This window comes from Hyaena hyaena, unplaced genomic scaffold (genome assembly GCF_003009895.1).
Source record: "Hyaena hyaena isolate Hyena2069 unplaced genomic scaffold, ASM300989v1 scaffold_665, whole genome shotgun sequence".
Classification (NCBI taxonomy): domain Eukaryota; kingdom Metazoa; phylum Chordata; class Mammalia; order Carnivora; family Hyaenidae; genus Hyaena; species Hyaena hyaena.
In genome coordinates this window covers 664,220-684,960 of record NW_024081300.1, presented here as the reverse complement: position 1 = coordinate 684,960, position 20,741 = coordinate 664,220, and the positions used below count along the sequence as shown (strand labels likewise).

The 20,741-nt window shown below is 41.2% G+C and overlaps 1 protein-coding gene across 2 annotated transcripts in view; it reads right to left on the bottom strand.

Moving 5' to 3' along the window:
- Positions 1-20,741, bottom strand: part of SYNPR (synaptoporin) — a 312,054-nt gene that overhangs the window by 107,655 nt on the left and 183,658 nt on the right. For both annotated transcript variants that reach the window (XM_039217091.1, XM_039217092.1), the window contains exon 3: positions 14,342-14,466. In XM_039217091.1, coding sequence (XP_039073022.1) covers positions 14,342-14,466 — 125 coding nt within the window. The remainder of the gene's footprint in view (positions 1-14,341; positions 14,467-20,741) is intronic.

Sequence of the window (20,741 nt, the reverse complement as noted above, 5' to 3'; positions counted from 1 at the left end):
GGGGATGGAAGCTAGAGGAAGAAAGGATGGAAAATGAAACCCCTGGTAGGGATGCTAAAATTAAACATAAATGTAGAGGTTGTTGAGTATAATTCTCAGCTAATTTCTAAAGATTCCAAGAGCTCATCAAGTGCATCTCAGAAGCCCCCACTCTGCAAGTGGTTCTCTGCACTTTCCACTTATTTCTGATATCTCAGTGCTAGTCTTAAGGAGCATTACAACTACAAATCCTTCATAGTAATCAAAGATGTTCAAGCTCCCTGATTAGTTTGTGGGAACTCGCAGCTCAAGAAGGCTCTGCCGCAGGGAAACGAGGCTCTGCCATTGCACTACACCCTTCAGAATAACTTTATTCTTAGGAAACTATGTCATTTATTTGACTCCTTAACACCTATCCTCCAAGTGACAGCTGCGACTATGGAACAGAATCTTTCAAAACAAAAAGTGAAAACTTCTACAAACTGTACTGGTGACAGCTCATTTATTTCAGATTCCAGCCAGCTGCAATAAGGAAAGGGGGTGAACTTTACTGCTCCAGCCTGGAATTGTTTTTCCTTCACAGTTTATTCCTGGACTTGGGAAATCAACTGAAAAGCAAATGCCAGTACTTCTGAGTCCCAAGTAGTACAATGTCTCTGAGGATTCCCTAAATCTTTCTTGCCTGCCTGGCTTGCCTGTCTGAGGGGAACAGGCTATATAGATGTGGGAGGGAAGGAAGGAGTCATTGTGATTAAGGGGGGTTGTCAACCTAAGAACATCACTGTGGTTCATTGCAGTGCAATGGTGAAGACTCTTTCAGGTACCTCAAGGTTAGATACTCAAATTCTAGCCTTGCCACTTATCAGTTGAATGATCTTGGGCAAGTCATTCAACCTCAATGAACCCGTTTTTGTACCCATCACATGAATTTTAGAGTTGCTGTCTCATAGGGTTGTTATCTCCCAGGGATGCTAGAGTATACATAACATATGTGATATGCTTTGCACAGTTCTTCTCATTTGGTAAAAGTCAGCTTTTATTTGATCATAATGATGCTGCTGATGATCATGATGGTCACCATCATCATGAGCATCATCGGGCTGCAAACAACTTTGTTGAGACAGTCATAGGTGTCAAAAGATTTAGACAGGTTTCCAGGTTTGGCATTTACTAGCTGTGTGATATTGACAAAACTTAAGTCTTGGTAACAAAGGGAATAAAAATATTCTGGTTCAGCCTTTGTTACTATGTTGGTTGACCATCAAGAGGATAATGACCATACCAATAATTATGCATGCACACACACACACACACACAGAAGATGAAAGAATTAACATATCCATCCTACTTTCTGATTTCTACCTTCATTTCCACTTGGTGTAGTGGGGAAAGGCTACAGCACCTTAGCCTTTTTGGGCAGGGGGGAGGGTCTGGGGGCAACATGCTCAAAGACACATAATAGGGTATTAGTGAAATTGCTACAGTTGACCCATGACTACCCAATTATTATTGCCACATTTGCTTTTTTGTCATTTATTGTTCTTCATTCTAAGTAACATATGCCACAGCAGAAAATTTGGAAATGACAGAAAATGGAGACATCCATTTGCTTATTCATGCTTTCTTTTTCTATTTCATCATACTAAGTATTATAAATAAGGCAGTATCTGCTTAAACCAAAGTGTAATCTCAAATATTTTTAAGGAAAGTCTGTCAATGTTAAAACAAAATATCAGGCAACTGCAAATCAAAGCTCTATCTATTTCTTCCTAGGTCACCAATTCTCCAACTTCTGTGTGTCCAAAAGTCACATGGGGACTTAGTAAATGTCAATCCTGGGCCCATGTGGCAATAATGCTGAGTAGGTAGGTGTGCAGTGGGATCTAGGAATCTCCATTTTCACCAAGCTTTCTTTTTTCCCTCCAAACTTTCTACATGATACAGACACAGGTAAGGGGTCCCTGACGCTCACATCAAGAGAGATTCTAAAGTCCTGAGTCTTGTCCAGGCCTCTGCTTTCCCAGAACTGGACTCTGGAAGGGCATTCAGGGATGGGAATCCCAGCCTTACAGCTATTACTTCTTCATACTCCTGGCCCTGAGGCTTTTACTATCTTGTTCTGACTATAGAGCATCTTTCTGGTAAGCAGGCAGCTTGAGCACTTGGCTCCTTTTTGTTTGACCTTGTGGACCCCAGACAATTCATCTCGTGGCTCACAAAATGCCATTCTTTCAGGGATGGGTGGGGGTGGGAAAGGAGAGGGAACGCAGTCACCACCACTCAGTTGACACTAGCTTGACCTCATAAAGTATATTATATGACTTCTGTCTACCAGCTTGATAGGTCCAGGGGATGCAAAGAATGTTCTCACATTTCTCTGTTTCCAGAAAAGAAGGAAGCGGAGACAGAGGTTAATGGGACCAGGGAACAGGCACCTAACATTTTCAAGGGACAGGACATACATACAGATATGAGTGGGATGTTTCCTTCTGACATTTCTAGCTGTTACTATAGCCAAATTCCTTTGTTCTTTTCTAAGCAACTCTGTCTCAGTCTCCGTGTCTAAGTCTAGGAAGGAAAACAGATAAAAGAAAGAACTAGAACTTGTTTTTATAACTTCAAAAAAAGTCATGTTAACATCCTTCTGGGGTGTAGGGCTTTTCCCAGGTAATGAGGTTCTGCCCACCACACTCACCCATGCCTGCTCTGTAAAATTACACGCAGTGAGACCAAGAACTACATAAAAGACTCACTCAGCATACACTAATTTAATCTCTGCCACTTGTCGACTCCCTCTGGGAGCTCAACAGAAACAACAGCCTTGATTACATAACCTACAATTATTCTCAATCTGTGCTCCAGTCCTGGTCTTTGAAAGTCTGTTAAGATTTTACCTAAATAGGACAAATAGCAGAGCAAGCCCTATGAGGTTGAAAGAAAGAGATTTGTATCAGTAATTTTGTTGAATCTTCACCTTTCCTTCTGCTCTCTCTGAAGCATCAGTGGCAGGGGCATCATCCAGGTTCCTGGCCAAGTACAAGTACAGCTGCTCCCTTGAAAATACAGTCAATTGATTTCTACTTTCATAGAATTAGGGGTCTAATTCTCTTAAAAAGGCTGCAATTCAGTTTTCTCCTTTTTGTAGATGAGGAAACTGAGGTTCAAAGAGGAACTCTGTGCTGGTCATTGCCTGTGGTTCTCAGTTCCCTGCCCTGCTCCTTCCCAGGTCTGTTATGCATTTCAGAGGCTTGATTTCCTTACCAATTTGACTTCCAGTTAGGTTCAGCCGATGACAAGCTCTGGTTCAGAAACTGGAGCAATGCAGCAAAAGAGAAGCCAAGGAATCTCTCCGCCCTTTGCTCTTGGGGCTTTGGGCATCATGTCTAGCAGTGGTTGCATCTCTTTCTTGGTTCATGCTCCTTTTGGATGCCTCCTCCCTCCATAGCCCTCACCTCTGCCACACAGGACCCATCCTACACTCTCATAAGATCCTCTCTCCCCTTTATGCCTCTTGCCCAGGGGTCAGTAAACTTTTATTTTGTTTTGTTTGTTTGTTTGTCGGGACAGAGTTCATGCTTTCAGTTTTATGATTTTATAGTTTTGTCAGAAGGCAACACTGAGGATAATTGGTAGGTACTTATGTCATTTTTAAAATGTAATTGTTAAAAAATATAAAAACCATTCTCAACTCACATACCGTGTGACAACAGGCAGTGGGCTGGCTGGATTTGACTCGAGAGCCTTACTTTCCCATCCCCATGCTCTAGCTTTATGGGTAGTGGTGGCATCCCACACTTGCTAACCTCTAGATTGCCTCTTGGTCCCGATCTATCTAGTTGGCTATCTCAACTTTTAAAAATAGAGCGATTGGGGATGAGCCCCCCTTTTGACTGGATCTTGACTGATATAGACTGTGACTTGTTTACAATGGTATTTCATGAAGAAGAATTACTGTCCACTTCATACATCTCCTATGGCTTTCAGAAACGTGGGTGTAAACATGTCTCAATGGAATCATGTAAGTTCCCACTTAAGTCAGCTAGCTGCCTATGTGTGTGCTGTTGGCAGTTCCGGTTGACATTCTCATGCAGTGTTGGAAAACTCATGGCACCAAGAGGTACTCATAAGCCAATGTCAGGACAAGAAACTTAAAATATTGAAGATGGCCCCTATACTTACCAAACGCTATCCAACATTACTGGCAAAAGTGGTGGAAAAAGCAGGGAAAAAATGACAAGCAGGGCTGGGTTGTAGATGCATATTCCCATAGGAAGCAAGGCATGGATGGCCATGCAAATGTGAAATGCTACATACCACACAGTACCCTCTTCACTGCCTCCACCCCTGTCCATGCCTCCACCATCTGATGATTGCAGCTGTCTCCTAACTGGCCTCCCTGACTTCACCACTGCCCCATGTCCCCTTAAGACTATCTATTTTTATAGCTACAAGCAAGATCTTTTATTTTTTTAAATGTTTTTATTTATTTCTAAGAGAGAGAGAGAGAGCGTGAGCAGGGGAGGGTCAGAGAGAGAGAGGGAGTCACAGACTGAAACAGGCTCCAGGCTCTGAGCTGGCAGTCAGCACAGAGCCCGATGCGGGGCTCTAACCCACGAACCGTGAGATCATGACCTAAGCGAAAGTCGGACGCTTAACCGACTAAGCCACCCAGGCGCCCCAAGCAAGATCTTTTAAAAACAAAGTTGCTTGGGGTGCCTGGGTGGCTCAGTTGGTTAAACGTCTGACTTCGGCTCAGGTCATGATCTCGTGTTATTGTGAATTCGAGTCCCGCATTGGGCTCTGTGCTGACAGCTCAGAGCCTGGAGCCCACTTCAGATTTTGTGTCTTCCTCTATCTCTGCCCCACCCCCAATCACACTCTGTCCATCTCTCTCTAACTCTCAAAAATAATTAAAACATTAAAAATAAATAAATTAAAAATAAATAAATAAGAACAAAGTTGCGTGGCTCTGCTGCTCACAACCTCTAAACACTTACATCTCGCTCTGTACAAAATCCAAATTCCTCATATGATCCCACAAGACCTTATGTGATCCAGCTTCCCTCTGCTTCTTCAAGTTCATCTCCTGCCTGCCTCCCTTCTCCTCATTCCAACCCAGCAAGGCTGGCCTTCTTGCTGATTTTCAGAGTCTCTTCATGCTAGGACATCAGGCCTCTACAACTTACTCTTCCCCTTGCCAGGAGTACACCCCTTAGGTCTCTGAGGCAAGCTCTCTTGCACTCTCTCCCTCTCTTAATTCTTGCAGGTCTGCACTCCAATGTCACTTCTCAGGGAGGTTTTCCCCAACCAGCTCATCTAACACAGCATGGCTCTTCCTTCTATCCTCGTTATCTTCTGAATTTCCTGTCAGCAATATCCATGCTGTTCCCTTTGCTTAAAACATTTTTTCCTCTTCTCTTTGTACTGGTTTAAATGCCATCTCCTTGGGGAGGCCCTTCTGGATCATTCTATATATAGGTGTCTTTAACTCTCTCCATCCCTACCAACACTTATTTTACATCTGCATACAATGCTCACCTTCTTCCTGGAAATTACCACTACTCTTTCTGTGTTTGTATTCTTTGTCTACATCTTTTATTTTTAAATGTTTTTATTTATTTCTGAGAGAGAGAGAGAGAGAGAGAGAGAGCAGGGGAGGGTCAGAAAGAGAGGGAGACACAGAATCTGAAATAGGCTCCAGGATCTGAGCTGGCAGTCAGCACAGAGCCTGACACAGGGCTTGAACCCACGAACTGTGAGATCATGACCTGAGCCGAAGCTGGATGCTTAATCAACTGAGCCACCCAGGCACCCCTCTTTGTCTACATCTTTAATGTCTTCCTCCTATTCCCATATAATTGTAAATTTTATGGGGGAGGTGGCTATGTTCACTTCACCAAAACATACCATGTGCCTACATAGTTCAGAATCTTGCACACTGTAGGTGCATAGTATTTATTGAGAAGATGACTAAATTATACCACATGGGGTCATTCACAGATTTAGGAAAGATGATTAAAGAATTTTATTATTAGAGGCCATGAGTCACCCACCCACATCTCTCTGGGTTTCTATATATGATAGTCTTCTAATGCAAGCATCTGAGATCTCTGCTTGAAGGCTCTCCTGGGCTGCAGGTGCAAATGAGTGGTCTGCATGCAATGCCCCAGAGTTAACAGAAGTTGCAAGAGTAGCTTTTGACCAATGGCCAACAAGAGTTGGTAGATAATTATCCCAGCTTCATCACTTGCCTAATAGAATTTCTCTGAAGCATGCTAGCAGTGTTTTCCTGGAAGTCTCAGTTGCCTCAATTGCCCATGATGGTACCTTACCCATAAATCTACTCATTACTGTTTTTCTTCCCCTTCCCCAGGTTTCACTGGTGCTTCTAGGGATCACCTACCAAGACAATTACAAGTCCTTGTTTCAGGAGGTGCTTCTGGGAGAAAACAAACTAAGGTATCCTTCTAAGTCCCCACTACCACTCACCTGTGGGGAAGTGTTGCAACATAAGTGCTCCAATCTACACAGGCTGGGAAGTGAATTGTGGGGTGGGGGTGGAGTAATTTGTCACTCACTAGTTTTTCCATTTAATCTATTCCATGCCAGCAGCCACTGTACCATTTTATGTGCTCTCTGCAGACACTGATTACAAATGACGGCTCGTCTTCTTGCAGAAATCTCTAAATATGGCTGTCCTTGTCCATAGTCTACAGCTATACTCTGGTGCCAGTTCCTTCTACTACATTCTATTAATAAAACTATGAATCATATCTACAACAAGAATGCTACAATTCAGTGAACTCTTCATGTGTGCCAGACTCTGTGTTACACAAATAACTTGTATGACTTAACAGGGTGGTCACAACCATACTAAGAGGAAAGTACTATTTCCTTCTTACAATAAGGAAACTTAAGCCCAGAGGGGTTATAACTTACCCATCTTCTGGGTGGCAGAGCTTGGATTTGAAGCCAGATATTTGGCTAGAGATACACCAAACCCTTTGGCTACACCACCCTCAAATCTCCCCAGCTCTCCCTGCCCCATAGAACCCCCAGGTCTCATCACACACAAAATTTATTTTAATGCACAACATTATGATGAGATACTGTAGTTATAAAGTTTTCTGAAATGTTAGCCAAAAAGAGTGAAACCTTTTCATAATGAGAAACAATAAACAAATACTTAAATGTAATTGCAAATGCAGCATTTCCCAAACAGAAGGAGTAAAATATTACAGCCCTTAACATTTTTATTTCCCCCAAACTGGCCCTTCTGGTAAAAAGAACAGTTTATCACCACTGCTCTAGGGTCTGGATCTTAGACAGAAAATGCTTTTCCCCCAACAGAGCTAGCTTTACTAGGTAACGGCCCAAACTCCCAGATTTCCTGGCATCAACCTCCACCTGTCCCCATGTTCCAAATAGAAGTAGCAGAATCAGAGCAAGTGGCTACAGTTATAAATGGGGAGAATAGGGCTTATGCAGCTAGGGACCAGCTGAGCACCCCAGCTCGCCTTTCCCTCAGCACAAAGACCCCTCTAAATTCCCTTACAAGAATCACGAAGATCAGACTCAGAATCTCATTCTTCCATTCCACTCAGGTCACAGCACCCTGGAAGGGCTGTGCCAGTGCCACTGAGCCTTCTCCTTTCTGTCACTTGGGAGGGCTTCATTTTCCCATTAGTTGAATGAGAAAGAAATACAGACTGATGATACCTTCAAGGACAACCCAAATAAGATTAACGATAAGAGTAAAAACAAGTTAGTAAATGTGAAACAGTTAAATATGTGCATACTTCTTAATGTTTGCATATGAGAGAAAGGGTTAGGGAGAGACTAACATTCTGGGTAATATATTATAACATAATAAAGGAGTTGTTTTGTTGTCTTGGAGGTAATTTTGCTAATTAACTATAATAGTGATGTTTTTTTAGCTCTCCAATTCCTTTTTTGAAAGTAAAAAGAATATACTAAACAAGAAAGTATTGAATTCCAGGCCTTATTTTAAACAATTCCCATATATAATTCACTTAATACAATATTACTGTGAAATGAGTAACACTGTCTTTGCTTTACAGACAAGAAACAAAGATGGTAGGCAATTTTCTTAACAAAACATAGCTAGTAAGTATCAGAGTCAGGATTTGAACCCAGGCCATCCATCTTTATAATTCAAGCTATACTATGTTGTTTCAGTAGATTAACAGTATTAAAAGTCATAAAATCTTATTGTAGAAGACCTGGATATAAAAAGAATATTTGATTCATTCATAATCTCACCACCAAGAAATAAATTAACATTTTGATGCAATGATCATGACATAATCTCCATAAATATGATTTAGTTTTTGTTACTTGGATATCCCATGAGAAAAGTTGTGTGGATAATCACCACACTGAGAGAATATATTTGGGAAGGACGGACAAAGTATAGACTATGCTTCATACAAAATTTATTTTGGAAGTGCTATGGATCATTTCCAAAATCTAAGCTATCATCTATTTTTCAGAAACTGAAGGTAAGGTCCATGCTAGTATGACTTCCAATTGGAAGAGACCTACCATATATGCTAAGATACCATAAATAGAGAAAAACAACTGTGGCTGCACGTACAAAATCTGAACTAGAAACCATAAGGGAAGATGTTCTGAACTAAAGGTAATGATTTCTAACCAAGCTGGTTTTCACATGATCAACATTATACAAGATGAATTTAGAGACAGGAAATAGGGATCTACCTTTATTCATCCATCCATCTATCCATCCACGTTCTTTAAAGTTCATAATTCAGCAATACTAATGTCTTAGGCTGGATTACCCTAAAGCAGATCTGAGATCAAGACCCAAATGCAAATTGTTTTTTGGAGGTTTCATCTCTGGAAACACCCATAAGGTGGTAGAGAATTGAGAGAGGAAAGGGAAAGAAGATAATAAAAGGTGTGTTACTGATCAGGTTTCCACTAAGGGCAGAGACATCCTGCTGGGTGACTCCGAGAGATGGTATGGGACATGCCTTAGAGTTGTACCTCATTGGAGGTGAGGAAATTGGGATATTTATCCTCTAACTCACATTTATTATTGGATGAAGGCTGCCCCAGGAGACCGCAACTCCCCAGAATTTCTGGCCTGTCCATATTGACCAAGCAAGTTTCTGTGGCCCTAGAAAGACTTCTAACAGTCATAAAATCTTGCAGTGAATGGTATAGGGATGAATGGTGAGGAACTGGGAGATATGGGCAGCGTAGTATCTGCCACGGCCAGCTAGTAAAAAATAAAACAAAACCAGAATCATTAGATATGTATAGTTTCATATTCTGCTTAGTCGCTTTATCCAATGCCAGGAGCATTTCACCTATCTTTAATACGTTATTTGAGAAAATGACTTTTAATGACTTCCTAGCCTTTCGTTTCAGGGATGCCCCACAATTTACTTCACTTATTCCCTACCATTAGACATATAAGTTATTTCTAATTTTGAAGAACTTAAAATAATTCAACAATGAATACCTTTGTACCTACTTCCTTCTCTATATCTCTGGTTATTTCTTTAGGATAATTTAATCAGTGGCAATCATGTTAATTATCTAAAGCAGTGATTAATACTCTCCCAATCTACAAGAATATTTGAAATTGACAGCAAACTTAATATTTTAAATTTTTCTGTGGGGGTCTCAAAACATGTAAGTGACATAATAATTGATTTGTCATAAATCTTCTATTCTTTATATTCAGTTGTTCTCAAATGATTCCTACACACTGGAAACTTTATTATTATTTAGGCAAAGTGGGAAGTTTGTCACCATATCATCAAATGAACTAATTGCTTTCAAGAAGCAGGAGGTACACACCTTCTCTGTGAGAAGGTGATTAACCAACTTGGTCTCTTTCTCCATGAACATCATCTCATGCAGGCTTAAGGTAAGATGGTTAGAATCCTTAGAATTTTTCACTTTTCTTGTCTGACAGAAAAAATAGCAAATTTTATTTCCCGTGCTCTAACAGCCTTGTATGCTTTCTTTCCTACTGAAAAATCCTTAATAACCACCATTAGTTATACCTACCGGCCTTTTCATAGTTTACATTCCTTTACTTCTCTGAAGTACTCAGTGGTTCTCCTTGTGCTGTCTCATAGCACACATGACATTTTCTTACCCTCTGTGAAGCCCACACTTTGCTAGTTGACCCACCTCTTCTGCACTTGGCTCTTCTTGGTTTCCTCAGGCATTCCTCTCCTTCCTCATTTGTTATAAGTGTGGGCATCCCCCACGGCTGAGCCCTGTGCACCTGTTCTTCCATCTCTCTTGGTGACCTCCCTTCTTCCAGGACTTTCGTTGCAATGCATGAAGATGACTCTTCAGAACTCCAATCAGACTACCCCTCTCTTTTCTTTAGCGCAAAACTTCCTGATAGAAAACACCTCAAGCTGCATGATCAAATTCAAATCTATATTCTCTGCTTCAAAATCGTTTTCCTTATTATTCTCTTTTTATCATCTTTAACTCCTTCTCCCGAATTCAATTCTTTAGAAACTCAAGGTCTTCTAAAATCTTGCCCCAAACCACCTTTCCATTTCTATCACTTTTCTCTATCATATTTTTTGCTCTACTCACCACACTTCCAACAGTCTGAATGTTGTTATCTTCAGTTTTTATTCAGATTAGTAGAACATAGGAAATCCAAAAATTTGCAATTGATTTTCTATGTGATGTTGACCAAATTTCTCTCCACACAGTCTTCTGAAGCAGAGTAATGGTAACCTCCTTCACTGGCTTGGTGTAATGCTTACAGGATATACATGGAGGTGGCTAGCAATGTTTGGTATGTTATAGGCTTGCGATGAGTATTTGCATATTTATTCATTCATCACTAGGACCCATCAGAACTAAACTTTGCCATGAAAACCTTTGCTCCCATAGCCCCCAAACTCTCTAGACTCCTTTATCTTTCATTATACATGCCTCATGTATCCATGCAGAGTGTTGACTGGCATTCTTTGGCTACACTTTCTGCAAATATATTAAATTCCTTATAATAAAAAACTCTACACACTTCTGTGTATAAAGAAAGTGCAAGAAATTTTAATTCCAGACCCTCCCATTATCAAATATTTGTTTTACCAAATTAGCACATATAGTAGATGAGAAAAATGCTAAATATTACTTGCTCATTTTAATCATGAATCAAAAGGAAGGTAGGAGGATTAATACTTTATTCCCATAGTAAAATGATACATTGCTGAATGTAAATTCCTTCTGATGTGAGTCAAAGATATGTACCTGTGGTGGCATAAAGGAGTTACATACTCTGGCATATTTATCAGAAGCAAGCAGCAAATGAATATTTTGTAAATTATCACAAACTGTGAGATCATGCCCTGAACCAAAATCAAGAGTTGGATGCTTAACTGACTGAGCCCCCCAGGCACCCCATCTAGCGTTTTCTTTTTTTTTTTTTTTAATGTTTTATTTATTTCTAGGAGAGAGAGAGAGACAGCATGAGCAGGGGAGGGTCAGAGAGAGAGGGAGTCACAGACTGAAACAGGCTCCAGGCTCCGAGCTGGCAGTCAGCACAGAGCCCGACGCGGGGCTCGAACCCACGAACCGCGAGATCATGACCTAAGCGAAAGTCGGTCGCTTAACCGACTAAGCCACCCAGGCGCACCTCATCTAGCATTTTCTAAACTGACTTTATCCCACAGCTGATAGTCTGATAAGTAAGTTAAATAGCTTTTCTTGCTCTGTCATTTACAGACTTGGCATTAGAGTTTATTGTCTGCCTTGTTTTTGCAAGAAACTGAATAGTTAGAAGCTGCTGAAGGCTCTTCTTTTATGTCTAAGATTGTAGTCAAACCATTGGCATTGGCTTGTAAAGTTTTAGGAAAAAATAACTTTTTAAATGATTTATATCATTAGCATCTTGCTAACCCAACTGCTTTTGAAACAAATGATGTCAAAATAATCTGTATACATTCTAGATGTGTTCGCTCACAATTGACATCTTCCCCAAGAAGATAATGGCATAACATTTTAAAGTATCCAAATGTACAAATGAACTTGCAACACTAGTAAAATAGAGCCTTTCTGGAATGGTATGTGTAGGGACTTCTCTCTGTCTTATATACGGAGCTTCTGAGCAAGGTAGTGTTTGGAAGAAAAGTTTCTGCTACTGAAAAAATAATGGTTGATCATCTTCATTTCAGAACCCAAGTAAAAAATATTTCAAATAAGTGGCCCACTGTACTCATAGATGGCAATAAACATTTTTACCTAATTTCTTCAGCTGCCTTTTATTGGGCAAGGGTAATATGCCTTGGGAAGAAAATTAAGCGCAATACTGGAAACTGTTTGCTTAAAGTGTCTTTTCAAATTGGGCACTTAGCCAAGGATTGCATGAAATTAAATAAGACCCTGCTCTCCACCCTCCTGAGCCCAAAACAGCCAGGCACTGTTTTCCAGTCTAAACAGGTCTCTTGATTACTCTCTTCTAGCTTGAGAGATAGAGAGACCTGTGTTCAATGGTTAGTGACCCATTGCTCTTCAAATCTTAAGCAACTGATCTTCAAGTCATCTGTTCCTACCACATTGTTTGGTACAAAATCATTGTAGAAGAGAATGTAGACCTTACAGTTTCATGACTGATGTTACCATGCATCCTACCCCTCCTGTCCAGCCATTGACATTTCTTATGTCTTATGCTAGATCGTAGCCATTAGTAGCTCTTATCTTCTGTCCTAGAACCAGCCATTCTTATCTCTTATCCTAGATCCCACATACTGATCAGTGAGTGTGCATTGGCTTAGCTTTTCCCCATTAAAGCCAAGGAGTTCTACCAGAACTTACAAGTGTCAAGTACTCTCGCACCTCAGCCTCATTTCTACCCACACCCGTAACTCTTTTTACCAAATTACCAGGGGTTCTATGCTTAATACTTTGGAGTTTTGCACCCTCTTATTAGTTTGGAGAGTATCTACTTGAGCAGAGGTGTTTGCAACATTTATCAGTTCTACTTTTAAAAACCATTCAGTATGTTGGTATAAATGCTGCTTCCCATGATTCATTGCCTATAAGCTGAGGCACTTTTGTTCTTAGGCTAGGGAAAGTTCACTAAATCAATATAACAAGGATGTGTTCCATGATATACAGATCCTCTGAGATGCTCAGTGAGAAAAGGTGTCTGCGGTCAAACATCTTTGGGAAACAGTGTATATCTCTTGGTGATTCAAAATGTGCATTAGAAAAGCAGAGTGCTCAGAAGTATGTCTTAAATTTATTTGACCATATAAAGTTTAAATTATTCCTCACCCTTTCTCTCCCTCCTTCTTTTCTTCATTAAACATTAAATATATAGGGCTCTGTGGGAAAGATTTTGGAAAACACTGTGCTCTCCTATTTAAGAAAAGTTTTCAAGGGTCAAGTTCTACTTTTCTCCACAGCCAGAACCATGTCTGGCACAAAGCAATTACTCAATACATGTTTGATAAATAGAAATGAACAAGAGAGTGTTCTGACACATTGAGCTGAAAGTTGTTTTAAAAAATAATACCAGTTATTTGGTGCCAAGTATTTGGGAGTTTTACAGAAATAAATTATTTTAAAATTGAATTCAGTTAATCCACTTGGGTATGTGGGTCAGAATCACAAGATGTCCAGTATGGAAAAAACCCTGGTAGATAACTAGTGATGACAAATATAAGGTATCTTTCAGACTGAATTTATAAAGACACTGAAAGAATTATCTCAAGCAATATAAGTACAGCAATAGAAATATGAGATCTGGGCTCAACCAAGGGAGGCTCAATCTTGACTGCCACTTACTGGCTGAGGAATACAGGCAAACGTATTTGTGCCTCATTTTCCTCATTTGTAAATGCCGATGGTAACTGCATTCCCCTCAAAAGGACTGAACGAGATTAACCAAGTAAATGGCTAAGTACAGTGTCTAGCACACAGAAGTGATATTAGATATTAATATTATTTAAATACATTATCAACCAAAATTGCATAGTCAACATAAAATTAGAGGTGACACTAATTCTAGACAGAATTTGGAAGAACTTAAGATTGGAAATATGAATGGGGAGGAAGGAATTGTGTTTCTGAGGTCTCCCTACTGACAGCCCCCAATCCTGGGCCAATAGTATCAATGTTTTGGAGAACAGTCAATTCTGGTTTGAAAGTGGGATTCACAAATCTTCCCAGGGTGGGGTGGTAGGTGGGCATTTTACTTGTTTGGGTGTTTTGTGGGTTCAGACAGAATCCTCTCTGTTTACTTCTAAGTCTCTTTAAAAAACTGCATTATTTTTTGAGAAACCGCAGAAAGAAGGTGCCTTCTCTGTGAGCACAAACCGCCATTCCATACCTGAATGGGTAGGCAAATGCTATGTCAATGCTGAGGTTACTTTCCGTCTTGTTGACACAGTCCACACTCAGCCGCAGGCCTCCGGAATAGCCACCGCATGTTGCAAACGCAAAGATCGCAAAAAGCTGTGGGGAACAAAAAAGCAAGAGAGAAGGGAGTCATTGGAATGATGCTAATCCAATGAAATACATCAATCAGAGGTTGGTGTCTGGATTGAAAGAGTGTCTGCATTTTTCTGAAATGTGGCATTGTCTTTGGTTCAGGCTGGAAGATGAAAGCCAGGAGGAGGATGGGGACCGTGGAGGTGGTGTCTGAAAAAGTAGTCTGGCAAACTGGGATAACTTTGCTTGGACAAAAACTGAACATGAGGAGAAAATATCTGTGTTTGACTGTGTAAAGAGTTGTCCTGCCTCAGAAAGTAGAGATGTAATCATGCATCAAAGGATCTAGAAAGTTACACACTAAGGAATTACTGACAGATATCTCCAGGTGGGAAGAATTCAAAATGTCTCCTTGCTTTCTTTATTTCATTTACCTGTATTTTCTGCAATAAACATGTTTTATCTTTTGGAGTAATATAGTTTTTTTTTAAAGCCATAGTCAGAATTTCTTTTTTTGTTAATGTTTATTTATTTTTGAGAGAGACAGAGTATGAGCAGGGGAGGGGCAGAGACAGGGAGTCATAGAATCTGAAGCAGACTCCAGGGTCTGAACTGTCAGCACAGAGCCAGACGCCAGGCTCAAACCCACGGACTGTGAGATCATGACCTGAACTGAAGTCAGATGATCAAACAACTGAGCCACCCAGGCACCTTAGAATTTAAGACCTAATGGGCTGAGGGAGAGTAGATGAATATCTAACAGGTGCTATTTCAGAGCACAAGCTCTCAGTGTATGTCAACTTCAAAGTCTCCTTGGTTGTTAAAACTCTGTGACCACTATTAAAAGGTTCTACTAGTGACCAATTAATGTCATAGTCCATCTTGGTGTAGAAATGGACTTGTGGGAAGTAGGTATTAAACACTGAGAGCAGGAAAGCAGGAAGTCTTCAAGAAAAAAGATATCTCTTGGAGGGTAAGGATGGCCTAAAATGGCCTAAAATGAGAAGCAAATGCTAAACTCTGCTTAGTTTGGCTAAATTCCAAAGTATTTCTTGCTCATTTCCAAAGAAAGTCAGTTAAGGGCACTTAACACTACCTCATGTTGTAACCTTACTATTTATTTTATTTTCATTTTGGAATTCAGCTTCTTTAGGTGGTCTGGGGTCCCATTAGGAATACTAGCCCATGTTACGTAGAAAAGAGAATTATTGTGTAAGGGTTAAGTGCATGGACTCCGGAATGAGACCTTGGAAAGGTTGCTTAATTTCCCCATGTTGTGGTTTCCTGACGTAAAACGGCATTGATAACAACTCCTCTGAGTCATTTTGCTAATGATGATATTAAATAGAAAGTTGCTGTGGACAAGAAGGCTGCTGGACCTGGCAATGTCACCAAGTTTATTCAGAAAGTACGGAAGGCGAAACGCACATTATCCCTAGCGCCTGCCATGCCAGTCTCACTCGGTGGTGGAAGAGAATCAGGGCTGTTGGTCTCACTTGACCATCTAACTTTAACAGGGTAAGATTGGTTACCGATAAAATCTTCAAAGGTAAAGTACTATTTTGTGAACCATTGTTTTTCTGTGCACGGCAGTTTTAAGTTATTAGTTTTAAAAATCAGTATTTTAAAAATACTGATTGACCAAAAGATACAGTAGATACAGTAAGAGAAGACTATGTTTATACGTGTTAATCTGTGGAAAGCATTTAAAACAGAGCCCGGCACAGGATAAGTACTCAGTAGATGTTAATGAATGCTGTTACTGTAAATAGATGTGGATGGGCTCTGTGGTAAGATGTTCCAGGCCATAAAATAGGAAATTTAGACTTACTCCCTTGCTAAATCTACATGACCATCGGCCCCAGTGACCCAGCATCCAAAGCACTCCAGAAAAGCTGATCTGTTTTGCTCTGCTTTTCTTCCTCATTTGCCTCACCGATAAGGTTTGAGGAGGCCTTGAGAAGCTAATCTAATCCCCTCTGCAATTGGGAGCTCCTACACACAGAACACCCAGGCTGGAGGGAACCTGATTTTATTCCTGGGGTGTGCGTCTGCTAACATTTCATGACCAAATGCTCTCTTTCGGTCAGCTCTTACTGTTGACAGGAATAAGGAGGAAGTGATGTTAATTGCTTGATGCTTAAATCTTCTGTTTCTTCTTGAATCACTGAGAGAGGTCAATGAGATGGAATATGTATTTATGTGCAGCCCCTTTCAATTCATGCAGAGATTTATGTGGAAGCTATATATATGTACTTCGATGGGGTAAGGGTCCTAAGTGTGTAATCAACACTAGTACATGTAAAGGTTAGGAGGAATTGTCCATTCTTGCCATTATCATGTGCCTACTATGGGCCAGGTATTGGGCTCAGTGATTAACATATGTGATAATATTTTCTCTTAACAACAATGGTGTGTGTGTGTGTGTGTGTGTGTGTGTGTGTAGCCTATCATTTCTATATTAAAGATGTCGCAGAATAGCATAATGGCTTCAAAGAGTTGCATTAAAAATTTCTTGAAACATTAAAATGTAGCAAGTTAGAGTTGAAGGGACTTAAAAATAAATCCTGTTAATTTCAGTGCTTGATAGTTATAAGGGAACTACCCTTGGCTTTTCATCTTCCATTAAAGTGCTTTATATACAGTAAGATATGATTAATACTACCACGTAATGAACTTAAGATGGAATGGTAATCATGTATTTAACTATTCAAAATGTTAGATGCATACAAGGGAAGTGTCAGACTATTAAAACCACACACACCACTATTTTTTTCTTTTAATGTCTATGGAGCTCTGAAAACATAAGGCTTTGTATTTGAGTTGACTATGACACCTATGGGCTTTCTGGTTAAGTTTCTCCCTTCCCCCCGCCCTTCACTGATTAAAGGGAAATCATACTGTGTGACTGATATCAAATTCACATGGGTTTGGTGAGGATTAAACAGATAATGTCTGTACAACTCTGGGAGAGTCAGATCCTGCCGAGTGAATAACGTATTACAGGCATGGTTGATTCCATATTTGGGAGAGTGAAATCAACTCCTTCAGAGTATATCAGCCAGGGGCCTAGTTCTGCAATTGGAATACATCAAGACAGAGAGGGGAGAGGGGTCTGAAAGCTCTTCGGTGGGTCAAAATTCCCTTAGTGTTGAAGAAAAACGTAGAGTGGGAGGGAACTCGGAAAATGCTCTTACGATCCCCCTCCCAGAGGTCTGCCCAGCCACTCCTCCCTAGGTGGTTGGGAAGAGCAGTTTTGGAAGTCAGACAGAACCGAGTTTGAATCCAATTCCTAGCTATCTGACATGGAGCAAGCTATTTAACTTCTCCAAACCTCTCAGTTCCTACTCTCCTAAATCAGGACTAATTCATTGGTTCATTCAGCAGACGTTTAACAGTGCATTTGCTAGGTGCCAGCTGGTGGGGAGCAAAAAGGTAAAAAGGAGAAAAGACAAAGACAAAGAAAACCCCTGCCCACTTGGGAACTCAATGCTGGATTGGGGAGAAAGAATCAGAAAGAATATACAAATGAAACCATTACAAATTACGTTATGTGTTTTGTGGGGGAGAAACTCTTCTAGGCACCTGAAGAAAGTCACATGTAAGCTGCGACCCTGAGGATGAAGGAGAGGAAGCCATGCAGAAAGGAGGCAGGGAGTGGAGGGAAGTGCCCCAGGCAGCGGGAACCTCTCAAGTGACACCCCCAGAGAGGAAAGGCTGGAGAGTGGAAGGTCAGCAAGTGCGTAGTGAAAGAGGCTGAGAACAAGAGTATTCACCTCACATGATTTTGTGGGCTGCAGCTGAGAGAATATATGTAAAGCACCAGGCTTACAGCCCTCAACAAACATTAAAGTGTCTTTTCCTCCTCCTTCTTCCTCTGCTACTACTACTATTACTATGTATTACTATTATTAATAGTACTACACTAGCAAAGAAAAAGAGAAGTTGAGAGGAACACTCAATTGCCCCAACCCAGCTACAGCAGAGTTGGAACTAGAATCCTGGTGTCTGGACTCCCTGAGTCAGCATTCTTCTGCTTAGCTCTACAACAGCAGGGAGAACAATTTCTGGCCATCTGGGTGGGAGATAACTGTCAAATGTTCTAGTCTTTGCCCGGAAATGCACCATGGTGTTTTAGTGGCCTGAAGTTCTCCATGTGTTGACCATGTGTCATCTCCTGAGGGTCTCATGGGCACAGACTGGCAAGCTCACTAGCCAAGCAAAATGGGTGGTTTGTGCTCTCTTTGTCCTCCTTACTTGCCTCCCCCCTTCTTTCCCTCCCTCCCTCTCTCCCTTCCTCCTTTTTTCCTTCCTTTCCTCCCTCCCTCCCTCCCTCCCTCCCTCCCTCCCTTCCTTCCTTCCTTCCTTCCTTCCTTCCTTCCTTCCTTCCTTCCTTCCTTCCTTCTTTCCTTCCTTCCTCCCTCCCTCCCTCCCTCTCCCACTCTTTCCTTCCTTCTTTTTACTGACAGGGTGGAGAATTTTAGAAGGCAATTCTTGGAAGATGTTGTGAAGAGACAGAAACTTCCTTAGCTTGACAGTGGTTTTGCTGAGAGACCATTAAAATTAGCAAGAGGGAAGTTTGTGTCTTGTAGATGCGTGGCTCTGTAAGCCTAATGCTGGCAGATGGAAAAGAGGGAAAACTGTGTTATGTGGCCATGATGGAATGAGAAGTGGGCATGGGTCCTACAAGTCTGAGGAGAGGAAAGAGCCTGAATTAGGGAACTGGGGATGTGAGGTGCTAGGAAGAGATGAGAGCGAAGGACCAGAGAGAAGACCTCCATCTGAGGCTGACTCTATAGTGACTACATGCACATTGATGAGACAGGTGAAGCCATGGAGTCTGTGTGCGCACACGCATGCATGTGTCATTTCTCCAAACCCTGGGCTCTGTGTGTTCACCCTGAGCTAACCCTGCATTCTTTCTGGTAATGCAATCTACTTACTCACCTTCCTAGACATTGGGGTCATAACCCGGGGGCAAAAGTCCATTTACCCAACCAAGTGGAATGATAAAACCTCTGTGTTGCTATCTTTCCTCAAGCTTCCAATTCTCAAACAAAGCAGACACCTCGCCTTCCAGTACATTTTAAGATAATCAATATCATAACCACCAGCCCAATCATTCACTTCCCTCGAATTCAGGAGACAGAAATAAATCTCCTAAAATGAACTCTCATTTCACTACTGTCTTGGATGATCTACACTCTGTTCCTAACAACAAAAAATTATTCTCTAAATGGACAAAATTAACCAGCAGAGATTTCCCTGGCATGCAGACTGATTAGAAACAGATCCAGGTGAAGGAGACAGAAGCATTGCCTTGCATTTTCTGACTTAATAAGCATCCGTAAACCAAAATCACCCATAGCAGGAATATCTCTGCACAGTTAATGATGCCAAAGGTTTTTCCCTAGAAAGAGGGCAAGCAGTTCCTCCTTGGAACTAATTGAACCATACAAAGAATATCAATGAAAGATGCTATTAATCCTTCTGGTTAATTTGTGAGGCATAGTTGAAAGCACTGGGTTGGTGGAGGACAGGAAATCAGGCTGATTAATGGCTCTCACAGGGACCTGTGCTCTGCAGGAAAGTTAGGGAGGGGACGTCTTCCATGGCCTGATACACAACCTTAGGCATGAAGGATACCTTGGAAGAATAAGTGAGAGTAAGGAGACTAGTATGAAAGGGATTGGAAAATTGAAACCAACCATTGGTATTCATATTGCCACTGAGCTGTGTGTGCTGACAGTCAGATCAGGGCATAAAGCAATGATGTCTAGCATTTGATGTGCCAATTCCCATGGTGTAAATACTCCCACCATGGCCAATTCCAAGCTACCTTCCTAATGCTTACAAACTTGATTGGAAAGAGAGCTAGCTGCACAGTCAGGTGAGCTCCAGCATACCACAGCTCCCAAGGGACTTTCCTTGGCTCTCCCTGGGAGCAAGAGCCTTGAACTTCTTTCATTGATTCATTCCTCTTCATTCATGTTTCCTGTTATTTCATATCACTCACCTTGGGCTTACTGCATAGTAAGTACTGCACTCTTCTCAGGTACAACTATTCACACTTTCATTCATTTATCTACTCAATCATTTATTCACTTAGTTATTATAGCAGAGGCAGTTGATGCTTTGCCTATATCCCCTTAGCTCACCCTAAAGGCCACCTGCACCTTCAGGGCGACAGTCTGGTCTGCGTCCACACCACAGGCTTCCCCCTCCAACACCTCACTGGTGATGGCTTTTTCAGGTGCCATGAATACACTCAGCCTTGGAACTGAGACATGGTGGAAGTC